This window comes from Chelon labrosus (assembly GCF_963514085.1).
Source record: "Chelon labrosus genome assembly, chromosome: 12".
In the NCBI taxonomy this organism is placed as follows: Eukaryota; Metazoa; Chordata; class Actinopteri; order Mugiliformes; family Mugilidae; genus Chelon; species Chelon labrosus.
The window spans coordinates 30,289,856-30,303,837 of NC_140345.1; the positions used below are offsets into that span (position 1 = coordinate 30,289,856).

Here is a 13,982-nt window from a genome sequence, read left to right on the forward strand (position 1 = left end):
GGCTGCAGGTACAAAAATACATTTCACCGTGCATTGTACTATGGATAACTGCATGTGACAGATAAAACCTAAAATCTTATCTCATCTTCTCTGGATGAGCTTCATGAGGTCGTCACCTGAGATGGTTTTCCAACAGTCTTGAAGGAGTTCCCAGAGATGCTCAGCACTTGTTGGTCCTTTGCTTTCACTCTGAGGTCCAACAAGTGCTGATCTCATCTCAAACCATCTGGACTTGGTTTAGGTCAGGTGACTATGGAGGCCAGGTCACCTGGTGCAGCACTCCATCCCTCTCCTTCTTGGTCAAATAGCCCTTACACAGCCTGGAGGCGTGTTTGGGGTCAATGATGGACTGTTGTTTCTCTTTACTCAGCTGATTGGTTCTTGCCATAATATGAATTCTAACAGTTGTCAAATAGGGCTGTCAGCTGTGTACCAACCTGACTGATGGTCCCAACCCCATTAAGAAGACAAGAAATTCCACAAATGAACCTGACATGGCTCACCTGTGAAGTCAAAACCATTTCAGGTGACTACATGATGCAGCTCATTGAGAGAAGTCCAAGGGTTTACAGCGCTGTCAACAAAGCAAAGGATGGCTACTAATCTAATCACATGGTTTCTGTGGATGGCATTACCTTGGCCTCCAGTACTACTGTGAAAAACCTTGGTGTTATATTTGACGAGGATATGTCCTTTAAATGTCACATAAAGCAAGTGACCAGGACTGCCTTCTTTCACCTGCGTAATATCGTCAACATCAGGAACATCCTGTCTCAGAGTGATGCTGAAAAACTAGTTCATGCATTTGTGTCGTCCAGACTGGATTACTGTAATTCATTACTGTCTGGCTCCAAATACTCTTTAAAATGACAGAACACATGTCCTCCTTCTTTCTTCTCTCTCCTCTCTCACATCCTCCACTTTCTTTTCTCTGGCACAGAGCTCTTATCCTCTAATTTACTATCTACTACTAGTCATACAGTTCTGTGCTGTTACTGTATAGAATGTTAACTGCTGTATGCACCCCCACTCCCCTTCCCATATGATTTGTATTGTTATTGACGCTATATAAATAAAATTGAATTGAATTGAATTGAATACTCATATTTATAGTTATTTCACACTTTATTGTTTACTACATAATTCCATATGTGTTCATTCATAGGTTTGATGTCTTCAGTGAGAATCAACGTAAATAATCATGAAAATAAAGAAAAACTCTATACTTACAAATCAGACATTACATTCTCTCAAATAAAGAACATATTCAGCACGGTTTAACTGGAATTCAGGAAATTTCACATAAGATGGGAAATAAAGACAGAGGAGCATCAAAATTTTATGAACATATTAGAAGTACACAAGTGCCAAAACTGGATGGTCTAAAACTATGTTGGGAAAGCAAGAAAACATGATGTGCATCATGGCACTGTTACTCACGTGAAGCACAATCACAGCTCATTTGTTATAAGATATTGAATAGATCCTACTGGACTGAAACTGTTGGAGATGCAATAGAAAGGTGGGAACACTGGTGCATATGTTATGAGTGCGACAAACCTAATGACATGTGGCATGCAATAATTTTGTTCTTGAATAAGATGTTGGGTACGCACTTCATTAAAAACCCTGCATTATGTCTCTTGGGTTTACTTCCAGATAATATTCAAATGTCAAAATGCCAAAAATCATGGTGTCGTTTAGCTATGATAACAGGGTGCAGGATAACTTTACGCCACTGGAAATCTGCCTCCTTGTCCACTTTTAAGGAGTGGATAGAGGTTCTAAGCTCAACGGCGGGCTGTGAGCGGGTCACCTATAGAGTAGCTGGGAGGGAGGATCTATTTAATGAAATATGGGGTCCATTCCTAACTCAACTGCTGGATATGAAGGAATGACATATATATTGTCTATATATATTTCTATTCAGTTCAGGTACAGAATGTGTATACTATGTAGACTTCCTAGGGTATTGGGTTTTTGTTTTGTTTGTTGTTATCTATGTTTTGTGTTGTAGGTCTGGCTTGTTTTGTGTGTTGTTGCTGGACTGCAGACATTTATTTTTATTTTTTATTTTTTTCAAAATAGTTAAAGAATAAAATAAGACACCGGACAGAAATAAAATGTATATTTTTCTTATTCATGTAACTGTGACATTTGTTCGTATTTGTCTGACCAAAACATTAATAAAAAAGAAGAAAAAAAAATCTCATTCCACCTCCTCTGTTTAGAGAAGGTTTTTCCAGTCTGACATAGTCCTCTTATAAACCATCGGTCTTCTCTGGCTAAGATTTGGACGTTGTTATCTTCAAAGGAGTGTCCTTTGTCCTTCAGGTGTAGGTGGACCGCTGAGAGTTGGTAGGAGGAGAGCCAGCTCATCAGGAAACGACTCAATGGAGCATTTTGGTCCAGATTCAGAGGACCTTTAGGCTACTGGGCCCTCTTTGAAGGTGTTCAAAACGTGCCACGATAACATCACCACCGGTATCAGTTATTATATATTAACTATATTAATATAGACACAGGGAGAACATGGAACCTTCTTGCTGTGAGGCATCAGTGCTAACCACCACGCCACTGTTACGCCCCCACTCATTGGTTCAGTTCAGACATTTCAAGTTATATGGAGCCCTATTTGGGAATATACTCTATACAGTCGAGGCCAAAATTATTAGCCCCCCAGGAATTATGGAACATTTTCCTAAAATTCTTCCCAATGTTTGCAGCATTGACAAAACTTGATATAATCAAACATTCACCAGTGCTATTTAGTAGCTTTTGGTACATTTTGGATATGAAATACATTTTAAGGCTTACTTTATATCAAATATAGTGAAAAATGGGTGGTCAAAAATATTAGCCCCCATGTGAATTTTTGTTTTCAAAACACACTTAATTAACCCATCAGGTTTCAAACCACACCTGTGCAGTCAATTGGCTTCCTGACAACACCTGAGCATTCAATCAGCATAAAAGGAATCCAAGGAACAGGGCACCTGTGCACATTGAGAGGAATTGCTTTTACCCATCATGCCAAAGACAAAGGAAATCAGTCTTGAGCTCAGAAAGAAGATAGTGGAGGCTCAGGAGAAGGGGGAAGGTTATACTGCCATTTCCAAGCATTTCACAGTGTCTAGAACCGCTGTACGTTGCATCATTGCCAAGAACAAGGAGACAAATTCAGTAAGAAACAAACCTGGGTGTGGTCGTAAGCGCAAGATTTCAAGAACTCCGGAGAGGAAAATCGTCAGAGATGTCAGCAAGAACCCCCGGACATCTGCCAAGATGATTGTTGCTGACCTGGCCTCTTCTGGAGTTGATGTTTCAAGGAACACAGTTGTGAGGGCTCTTCATCGTGGTGGCCTTCAACAACAAACAACCCCTTTACTCAAAGAGCGGCACATCACAGCAAGACTGAAGTTTGCCCGTGAACATTTGAAAGGTAAAGATGAGTTTTGGAAGTCTGTGCTTTGGTCTGATGAGACTAAACTGGAACTGTTTGGGCACATGGATGTGGCGTATGTTTGGCGAAGAAAGGGAGAGGCCTTCAACCCAAAGAACACAGTTCCCACAGTTAAACATGGTGGTGGGAGCATCATGCTGGGCACAGGGAGCCTTGTTCGGGTGCATGGCATCATGAAAAAAGAAAATTATGTTGAAATTTTGAGGAATAATATGCAGAAATCTGCTCGTAGTCTATCCTGAGGTCGTCGCTGGGTCTTCCAACAAGACAATGACCTGAAGCACACATCAAAATTGGTCCAATAGTTCCTGAAGGATACCAAAACCAAGGTCCTGGAGTGGCCCGCACAGAGCCCAGACCTCAATCCTATTGAGAATCTGTGGTGGGTGCTCAAGGTGAATGTCCATGCTCGGAAACCACGCAATTCGGACCAGCTGGAACAATTTGCAATGGAAGAATGGGCCAAAATCCCTCAGGAGACCTGTGCCAACCTAGTAAAGAACTACTCTAAAAGGTTGTTGTCAGTTGTGGCTCAGAAAGGGTACACTATTGACTATTAATGGCCAGGGGGCTAATAATTTTGGACGTCTCATTTTTGCCCTTTCTTGTTTCAATTCAGTGTAGCAATGAAATATTCTAATCAAACTTAGTGGACATTTTGTCTTTGTTATTTTGGAAACAAATGCAATATAAACACTTGTTGTTAATGGTCATTTCCAGAGAAATCAAGAGTTTTCTCTAATTTCACAAGGGGGGCTAATAATTTTGGCCTCAACTGTATATGCTAGTTGGCAGAAAATAATTGAGAACTACTGCTATAGGAAAAGATGTCTGTGTACACCCCCTGCTAGCTGTTCAACACAGGCCTTCAGGACTCTGGGTGACACCCCCACAAGCCCTGCAGACTTGTGGGGCTTCACCTGTCTTAGAGCTTTCATGACCTGTGTCTGTGTCACCTGGAGTGAGGTCTCCTCTGGGTTCTTCTGTTCTGATATCGGGCCCTCGGATGCTCCATGATGTTTCCTGATCTTCACGTGTACCTCCACATTGAACCAGAGCTTTTTGGGCGGCACGGTGGAACAGTGGGTAGCGTTGGTGCCCACAGGTCGCTGGTTCAAATCCCCGGGGCGGAGGCCTTTCTGTGTGGAGTTTGCATGTTCTCCCCGTGTCTGCGTGGGTTTTCTCCGGGCACTCCGGTTTCCTCCCATCATCAAAACATGCTAGGTGTTAGGCACCGGTCAGGTTGGGTCACAGTGGCGGCGCGCGCGAGTGCAGCGGCTCAGGACCAACCCTCCATGTCTGACCATGCAATCTCGTTATATGATACTTGTATAATATAATGACAAATAAAGGCTCTCTTTGTTGGGAAAACACTGATTGTGGGGGAGGGGGAACAGATGGAGGTGCACCAGCTGATGTGGTTAAAGTCTGTGTCATCATGAATATTATCTGAGCCGTCTGTGAAAATGTTCATGTCTGTGGCCTCTGGGCAGAGTTAACAGTTCTGACTGTGGCTGGTGTTAATAGTAGTAGTTAATACTACTAGTAGTAGTTAATACTACTAGTAGTATTAATATGTTATAATAATTGTTATATTAGTGGTTATACTAGTAGTTATATTGGTAGTATTTAATAGTAGTAGTAGTTATGAGTGTTTGGAATAACGCCGTTTAAAAGAACGGCGTTAGGTAAGGACGTTATTTTTTCAGTAACGGGGTAATCTAACTAATTACTTTTCCCGTCGTTACAACGCCGTTAACGTTACTGGACGTTAAATGCGGTCCGTTACTATGCATTGATTGAATATGTGTAATCCGAACGCACCCCTGGCTCACCGCTACTGAGGAGTTGGGTTAATAACGAGGTAAGCGATTATGATTGGCTAAGGCAGAGTCATGTTTCATGGTAGCCAATCAGAGCCAGTGGTTTTACACACATGCCATCACACGCGCCACACACACACACAACAGCTAAACAGATCGGTGAAGCAACAGAGATGGCGAGTCAGGAGCAATCTGATGAAAAGTTGGCATTTTCAAGGTGGATATATAAGCACTACTTCAATAAATAAAAAAATTCACTGTGGTCAAAGGAAGGAACGTGCATGTAAGCAACTCTAATTTAATGAAGCATCACACAATGACACGCATCTACAAAGCTAGTGGCCAAAAACACCGATACCTCCACCACAGATGATAGCTCGCTGTCTAAACCCTATCGAAATATAAATATTATATATATATATAAATATAATATAAATATAAAAAAAATATATAAATATCGAAAGTTATGTACATACACCTGTGTGTTCTAGTCATTTCAACTGACTTGTGAAAACTGCTCAAAAAAATCCAAATTCTTTGACATATAGCAACTTTTTTTTTTTAACAGTAACGCAAATAGTTACTTTCCCTGGTAACGAGTTACTTTTATTATAGAGTAATTCAGTTACTAACTCAGTTACTTTTTGGAACAAGTAGTGAGTAACTATAACTAATTACTTTTTTAAAGTAACGTTCCCAACACTGGTAGTTATATTAGTAGTTATATTAGTAGTTATATTAGTAGTCAACTTAATAATGTGACACTTTCCCTTTAAGAATATTTTTTCCTCATCTCACCTGACGAGACCACACCTGAGCTGAACTTCCGGAAAGTTTCACAACAACAGAATAAGAAAAACAGTGACGAGGACCAGGAACGGAACCGGGACCAGGATCAGGATCAGGACCAGGACCAGGACCAGGACCAGGACCAGGATCAGTGTGTTTCTGTGAGTCTTTTCATGTCGGACTTTAATCTGAGTTTAGCTCCAGTATCCGATCTGTTAGCCTGCTAGCCTGTTAGCCTGCTAGCCTGTTAGCCTGTTAGCCTGCTAGCCTGTTAGCACGGACCTGAGGTCTGACTCTGACTGAGTTCGGTTCAGATGTATCGACGTGACGACAGGTGGACAGACACCGAGAGACACGTTGTTCTAAACGTAGCCCCTGATCTGAGGACAAACTGGTCTGAGGAGACATGACGTGCGGAGACGTGACGTGTAGAGACGTGACGTGCGGAGACATGACGTGTGGAGACGTCAGTCATCCTCGTTTGTAGTTTGAGGCTGAGATCACAGTTGTGATTAAAAGAGACTAAGAACAAATGATTTTAATGTCATTAATGATATTTGTGATCTTAATGATTGATCAGACAGATCAGCTGACTCTACCTGTTGTCTCTGACAGAGAAGACATCCTGAAGATAAGCCTGCTCCTGACAGGACGTACCAAAACAGGAAGTACCAAATGGAAGACAGTGGGGGGACAAAAGCAAACAAAGCCAAGGGAGAGGAGAGAGGGCTGAGTTCTCCTGTTATGGAGCCCAGCACCCTGCTGTGGTCCGAAGAAAGAAAGACAGGTGGACAGACAGGTGGACACACAGGTAAAGGTGACAGGATGAGTTGGACAGAAAGTGACAGAGAGCTGAAGGCAGAGGGGGAGAGGCGAGGGGAAGGGGCAGGTGAAGGGGCGGGGCTAGAAGATGGGGCGGGGCTGAGGTCATACCTGGAAGAGAAGGGAGAGCCTGGAGAGAACCACCTGCCGGAGAAAGCAGCTCAGGTGTTCAGTCCTGCAGTGACCGTCCTCCACTCACCGTGCTCACCCAGAGATAATGAAGCATTCTGGGACATGGAGTCAGAGAAGAGCCCCTTCCTGGGTCCCAGAGGAGTCCCCCAGGACTACAGCCAACATGGCTACCAGTATGAGTGGACCGAGGACACGCCCCCTCCTGCCAGATGTAAATACAACTGTCTTTCACTCTGGGTGTCATGTGACCTTGTTCTCATCTGTCTCACATCTGTCTCACACCTGTATGTCTGTCTCACACCGGTCTGTCTCAGGTGGGCAGGGCTGTCCTGGCAGAGATGCCCTGAAGGTGGGGGTGTCCTTGATGACATCAGCACTCTTCTTCCCCTTCCTGGTGTGGGGGGGCTTTGTCTTCCTGCCATTTGACGCCCCCCTGCTGGACGGCGCCCCCCTCAGACTTGTCTACACGCTGCGCTGTTCAGTGTTTGCCGCTGCCCCCATTGTCCTCGGTGAGTCCAACACCACCGAAGAAGAGACGCAGCAGTACCTCTGACCGTTCATTTATCATCTCATGTTACATTCACATTCAGAAAACTTTATTTGTCCCTGGGGGGCAATTAAAGGCACATGTGAGCAGCACGATGTGCAAGAACAAGAAAATAGAACAATACCTTAAAACTATGACATAAATGTTTGAACTTTCCAAACGTCCATGGAGGATGTAAACATGACTACGTTCAAATGTAAACAGGAATTACAGGGATTATATATTTATTACTACAGAGGTAGAACAGGTAATAAATAAAAATAAATAGGTGCTTAAGAAATAGTATCATCAAGGTCCTCCTGAGACACCACACGGAGCTTCGTCCGTCTCTACATACGCTACATGTGTTTCACCTGCGTCTCACCTGCGTCTCACCTGTGTCTCACCTGTGTCTCACCTGTGTCTCACAGGTTGGCTGGTTCTGGGTGTCACTCGTCTCAGGTCAGGTGTGATCCAGCCTCTGTTTGATGATGAGATGAAGGAGGTTCAAGAGGTCACCGTCCACCGTCGCTTCGTCTCTGACTCCGCCTCCCTGTTCCTGATCTATTTCCTGCAGCTAGTCGTCATGGCGATGTACCTGACACAGGAGCAGCTAAAGCTCATTCCACTGCTGACCATTGTCTTCGCCTTTGGACGGTGAGATTAACACTGAACATCTGGTAATGAAAGGAGTGGGTGCGTTTGTTTAGTTCACCTGTCTGGTTTACTGGGTGCGTTTGTTTAGTTCACCTGTCTGGTTTACTGGGTGCGTTTGTTTAGTTCACCTGTCTGGTTTACTGGGTGCGTTTGTTTAGTTCACCTGTCTGGTTTACTGGGTGCGTTTGTTTTTTTTTTTTTAACCAGGCTGGTTTACTGGGTGCGTTTGTTTAGTTCACCAGTCTGGTTTACTGGGTGCGTTTGTTTAGTTCACCTGTCTGGTTTACTGGGTGCGTTTGTTTAGTTCACCAGTCTGGTTTACTGGGTGCGTTTGTTTAGTTCACCTGTCTGGTTTACTGGGTGCGTTTGTTTTTTTTTTTTTAACCAGGCTGGTTTACTGGGTGCGTTTGTTTAGTTCACCAGTCTGGTTTACTGGGTGCGTTTGTTTTTTTTTTTTTTTAACCAGGCTGGTTTACTGGGTGGCTGCAGCCTTCAGGAGCAGCGTTCGTGGCTTCGGGTTTGGACTCTCCTTCCTGCCGAGCATCGCCATGATGGCCGCCAACTTCTACTTCATCTTCACAGTGGATGCGGCCGGGTCCATCTTCAGCGTCCCGCCTCCTCAGGAGGCGCTGGCTGCCCCTACTGGCAGACAGAGGTTCTGGGGATGAGAGCCGTTCACTAATCAATAACTTGTCTTTCAGTCCTACGTCTGATCAGCTTTGTTTTTAAGCTTTTTTATTGAAAGGAAATAAAAGAATCCAATGGAGTGTCCGTGAATTTAGTTTTGTTTTGAAATGTAATTGTAAGACTTTGTTTTTTTTACTTTTTTTTACTATTTCCTGTCTTTGTTTCAGTCTGTCTATTTTTCAGAGAATTATAATCATTAAATATCTGAAACATTTAACCCTTATGTCCTCCTCGTGCATTTTTGTACATTTTTTTCAGCTATGTTTTCGTTTGATCATTTTGGCTGTGATGCAGCTTGTGGCATGAATTTCAGCAGCAACTTTTCTTTTTAGTCAAATTTTTGAAATCCAATGTTTTTTACTCTCAAATGTCATTTATACTCTGGTGATGCATTTTGCACCCTCTGGACACCTTTATGGCAAAAATATACAGGTGGAAAAAAACAGCCATAAAATATATCAATATTTATTTATGCTTTTTTTTTTCATAAATCACTTAAACAACTTCAGACCTGCTCAAAACTGTCACGTAACAACCAACATTTCAATAGTTACGGTTAGTTTTCAGGATTTTATTAAATGCCAGTCTGAACATGCAGTCTGTAATGTTAGCATTTCATTTAGAAGAAAAGCAGTGATATGTGACATTTTTACTGTATTTGATCAGATTCAACCATTTTCCTATCGTAGGTAGATGCATGAAATTCTTGTGCCATTTATATTAAGGAGCCATGTGAGAACCAGGGGGCCTCAAGGACAGTGTGTCTATGTGTGTGTGTGAGTACGCACGTGTGCGAGACAGTTTGCGTGAATCTGCAGCTTGAACTGATCATTCCAGGGTTGATAAAAGAGCGTCTTCTTTTGAGGGATGTTTTTCATGAGTCTTTGAAGAAGTGCTGAGTAAAATCAATGTGTTCCAACAGATTCATTCGTTTTCCCATTGTAGGCCGATGCATGAAATTCTTTATTATTGCCAGCTACATTATGGAGCTGTGTGACTACCATTTTTTAATGTGTGAAATAATTTTTAAATCAACATCTGATTCATCAATGTGAATATTTATTGTGCAAACTGCAGCAACTTTGAAATGACCAACAAAAGAGAACGCAACAGAACATATGGCCTGTAAACAAAGGCTATATGTGATATGTGATATGTGTGTTTTAGAGAAACTGATTTTAACCGGTACTCTGCTGACTTGTTGTGAACATACAACAGGGTGGACGTCCTCCTTTAACTGGTTGCACATGTATAAACCCTCAACCCTAGCAGGAACAATATTAATATTTACTGATGGAATTAATTAATTTATTTAGTTGTTATTTTATAAGAAGATATACATAATGGTGAAAAAGTCGAGGAAAGAAGTTGATTTCTAACGGGATGTGTGGGAGTCGCCACCTTGCGATCATCGGAAGTATTACACTTTAAAGTGCTTCCGGTTTGTGTACCTACGCTCTTATTGTGAAGGACTCTGGCCGGAAGTGTTATTGTTGTTGTTCTCGTAGCAGTAGCTATCGGGGCTATCGGAGCTAACACAGCTAACTGGGTTAATATGAATGAGTAACTGATGGCGGGCGACATCAATCTGACAGTGAGTTATTGGCTTCTCTCTGTTTTACTGATTCAGTCTCTTGTTCAGTGTTTCCGACTCTGTTTATTGATATAGAACCGAAATCCGCGCCAAACAAATAACGGACGCACTGAAACCACCAACACTGCGCCTGCTGTTAGCTTCTGATAGCTGCTGTTAGCTTCTGATAGCTGCTGTTAGCTTCTGATAGCTGCTGTTAGCTTCTGATAGTTGCTGTTAGCTTCTGATTGTTGCTGTTAGCTTCTGATAGTTGCTCTTAGCTCCTGATAGCTGCTGTTAGCTCCTGCTGGTAACTCGCGTTAGATCCTGATAGCTGCTGTTAGCTTTTGATAGCTGCTGTTAGCTTCTGATAGCTGCTGTTAGCTCCCGATAGTTGCTGTTAGCTCCCGATAGTTGCTGTTAGCTTTTGATAGTTGCTGTTAGCTCCCGATAGTTGCTGTTAGCTTTTGATAGTTGCTGTTAGCTCCCGATAGCTGCTGTTAGCTTTTGATAGCTGCTGTTAGCTTCTGATAGCTGCTGTTAGCTTCTGATTGTTGCTGTTAGCTTCTGATAGTTGCTGTTAGCTCCTGATAGCTGCTGTTAGCTCCTGATAGCGGCTGTTAGCTCCCGATAGCTGCACTTAGCTCCTGATAGCGGTTGTTAGCTCCTGATAGCTGCTGTTAGCTCCTGATAGCTGCTGTTAGCTTCTGATAGCTGCTGTTAGCTCCCGATAGTTGCTGTTAGCTCCCGATAGCTGCTGTTAGCTTTTGATAGCTGCTGTTAGCTTCTGATAGCTGCTGTTAGCTCCCGATAGTTGCTGTTAGCTCCCGATAGCTGCTGTTAGCTCCCGATAGTTGCTGTTAGCTTCTGATAGCTGCTGTTAGCTCCTGCTGGTAACTCGCGTTAGATCCTGATCGCTGCTGTTAGCTTTTGATAGCTGCTGTTAGCTCCTGATAGCGGCTGTTAGCTCCTGATAGCGGCTGTTAGCTCCTGATAGCTGCACTTAGCTAGTGTTAGCTCCTGTTAGCTGGTGTTAGCTAGTGTTAGCTCCTGTTAGCTGGTGTTAGCTACCAATGAGCTTGGCTCTGCTGTCTGTAATGTGGTGTTAACTTGGAGCTATCCAAGTTAGAAACGGGTCCATTTAAAGACAGTCTGTCATGTTGTCTTCCTCCACTAACATCACTTACTAGAGACTGTTTTCTGTTTTTATAGGGGACAGGCAAGCGGTGTCCTGCAGAAGAAGACATTTGTCCAGTGGCATTTAAGTCTTTGAGAACGGACAGAGAGACAAATGTCTTCAGATGGGACAGGAAGTTGAAAACAATGACCACACTTCAGACAGGAAGTTCCATTAAGGACAAACAGAAAGAGGACAGAAAACCTGTCTCAGGTGACACGGGACGGTTTTCACTTAAACTTTGGTTCAGTCCAGCTGTGGACATTTGCTAAGTGTTTCTGTCTCCTACTCAGGTGGGAAGATCGAGGGTGAAGAGGTAGTTGCCATGGAGACCAGAGAGTCCAGTGAGGACGAACTTGGACGACTGGATATTGATCTGGACAGGAAGTCCAAACGGCACAACTTGACGTCCAGCAACGTGCGCTCCATCCTGCACGTGAGCGTCAACATGTCTCTGTCAACAGTCTTTGTCTTCTATTACATGTCTCTGTCAACAGCCTCTGTCCTCTGTCAACATGTCTCTGTCAACATGTCCTTGTTCTCTGTCCACATGTCTCTGTCAACAGTCTGCGTCCTCTATTACATGTCTCTGTCAACAGCCTCTGTCCTCTGTCAATATGTCTCTGTCAACATGTCCTTGTTCTCTGTCCACATGTCTCTGTCAACAGTCTGCGTCCTCTATTACATGTCTCTGACCTCTGTCAACATGTCTCTGTCCTGTGTCGACATGTCTGTCCTCTAACGTCTTTTGTCTTGTCTCAGGAGGTGATAACACATGAACGTGTGGTGGCCATGATGAAAGCAGCCATCAGAGACACTCAGGACCTGCCTATGTTTGTGAGTGTCCCCACTGTGTCCCCATAGTGCTGGAGTCCAGTAAGGATGTCCTAGAGTTGGTCTCCTGCAGCGTCCTAAAGTCTGTCCTTGTCTTCCTTGTCTTCTCCTAGAGTTGGTCTCCTGTAGCTTCCTAAAGTCTGTCCTTGTCTTCTCCTAGAGTTGGTCTCCTGTAGCTTCCTAAAGTCTGTCCTTGTCTTCTCCTAGAGTTGGTCTCCTGTGTCTTCCTAAAGTCTGTCCTTGTCTTCTCCTAGAGTTGGTCTCCTGTGTCTTCCTAAAGTCTGTCCTTGTCTTCCTTGTCTTCTCCTAGAGTTGGTCTCCTGTGTCTTCCTAAAGTCTGTCCTTGTCTTCCTTGTGTTCTCCTAGAGTTGGTCTCCTGTGTCTTCCTAAAGTCTGTCCTTGTCTTCTCCTAGAGTTGGTCTCCTGTAGCTTCCTAAAGTCTGTCCTTGTCTTCCTTGTCTTCTCCTGGAGTTGGTCTCCTGTAGCTTCCTAAAGTCTGTCCTTGTCTTCCTTGTCTTCTCCTAGAGTTGGTCTCCTGTGTCTTCCTAAAGTCTGTCCTTGTCTTCCTTGTCTTCTCCTAGAGTTGGTCTCCTGTAGCTTCCTAAAGTCTGTCCTTGTCTTCCTTGTCTTCTCCTAGAGTTGGTCTCCTGTGTCTTCCTAAAGTCTGTCCTTGTCTTCTCCTAGAGTTGGTCTCCTGTGTCTTCCTAAAGTCTGTCCTTGTCTTCCTTGTCTTCTCCTAGAGTTGGTCTCCTGTGTCTTCCTAAAGTCTGTCCTTGTCTTCCTTGTCTTCTCCTAGAGTTGGTCTCCTGTGTCTTCCTAAAGTCTGTCCTTGTCTTCCTTGTCTTCTCCTAGAGTTGGTCTCCTGTAGCTTCCTAAAGTCTGTCCTTGTCTTCTCCTAGAGTTGGTCTCCTGTGTCTTCCTAAAGTCTGTCCTTGTCTTCTCCTAGAGTTGGTCTCCTGTGTCTTCCTAAAGTCTGTCCTTGTCTTCCTTGTCTTCTCCTAGAGTTGGTCTCCTGTGTCTTCCTAAAGTCTGTCCTTGTCTTCCTTGTCTTCTCCTAGAGTTGGTCTCCTGTGTCTTCCTAAAGTCTGTCCTTGTCTTCTCCTAGAGTTGGTCTCCTGTAGCTTCCTAAAGTCTGTCCTTGTCTTCCTTGTCTTCTCCTAGAGTTGGTCTCCTGTAGCTTCCTAAAGTCTGTCCTTGTCTTCCTTGTCTTCTCCTAGAGTTGGTCTCCTGTAGCTTCCTAAAGTCTGTCCTTGTCTTCCTTGTCTTCTCCTAGAGTTGGTCTCCTGTAGCTTCCTAAAGTCTTTCCTTGTCTTCCTTGTCTTCTCCTAGAGTTGGTCTCCTGTAGCTTCCTAAAGTCTGTCCTTGTCTTCCTTGTCTTCTCCTAGAGTTGGTCTCCTTTAGCTTCCTAAAGTCTGTCCTTGTCTTCTTTGTCTTCTCCTAGAGTTGGTCTCCTGTAGCTTCCTAAAGTCTGTCCTTGTCTTCTTTGTCTTCTCCTAGAG

General features: G+C 43.6%; 2 protein-coding genes across 2 annotated transcripts; both read left to right on the plus strand.

Annotated features, from left to right (window-relative positions):
* Positions 1-3,030: 3,030 nt before the first annotated feature.
* On the plus strand, positions 3,031-9,122 carry LOC311496584 (uncharacterized protein; the record flags this gene model as incomplete). Its single annotated transcript, XM_084556471.1, has 6 exons — positions 3,031-3,442; positions 6,064-6,236; positions 6,691-7,240; positions 7,344-7,538; positions 7,987-8,212; positions 8,679-9,122. The coding sequence occupies 6 exons, from the start codon at positions 3,031-3,033 to the stop codon at positions 8,878-8,880; spliced, it is 1,758 nt and encodes a 585-aa protein (XP_084412597.1). The 3' UTR covers positions 8,881-9,122.
* Positions 9,123-9,276: 154 nt separating this feature from the next.
* On the plus strand, positions 9,277-12,772 carry LOC311496306 (uncharacterized protein). Its single transcript, XM_084556109.1, has 4 exons — positions 9,277-10,493; positions 11,685-11,862; positions 11,943-12,085; positions 12,412-12,772. Exons 1-4 carry the CDS (start codon positions 10,470-10,472, stop codon positions 12,511-12,513), a joined length of 447 nt encoding a protein of 148 aa, XP_084412235.1. The 5' UTR covers positions 9,277-10,469; the 3' UTR covers positions 12,514-12,772.
* The last annotated feature ends 1,210 nt before the right edge of the window (positions 12,773-13,982 follow it).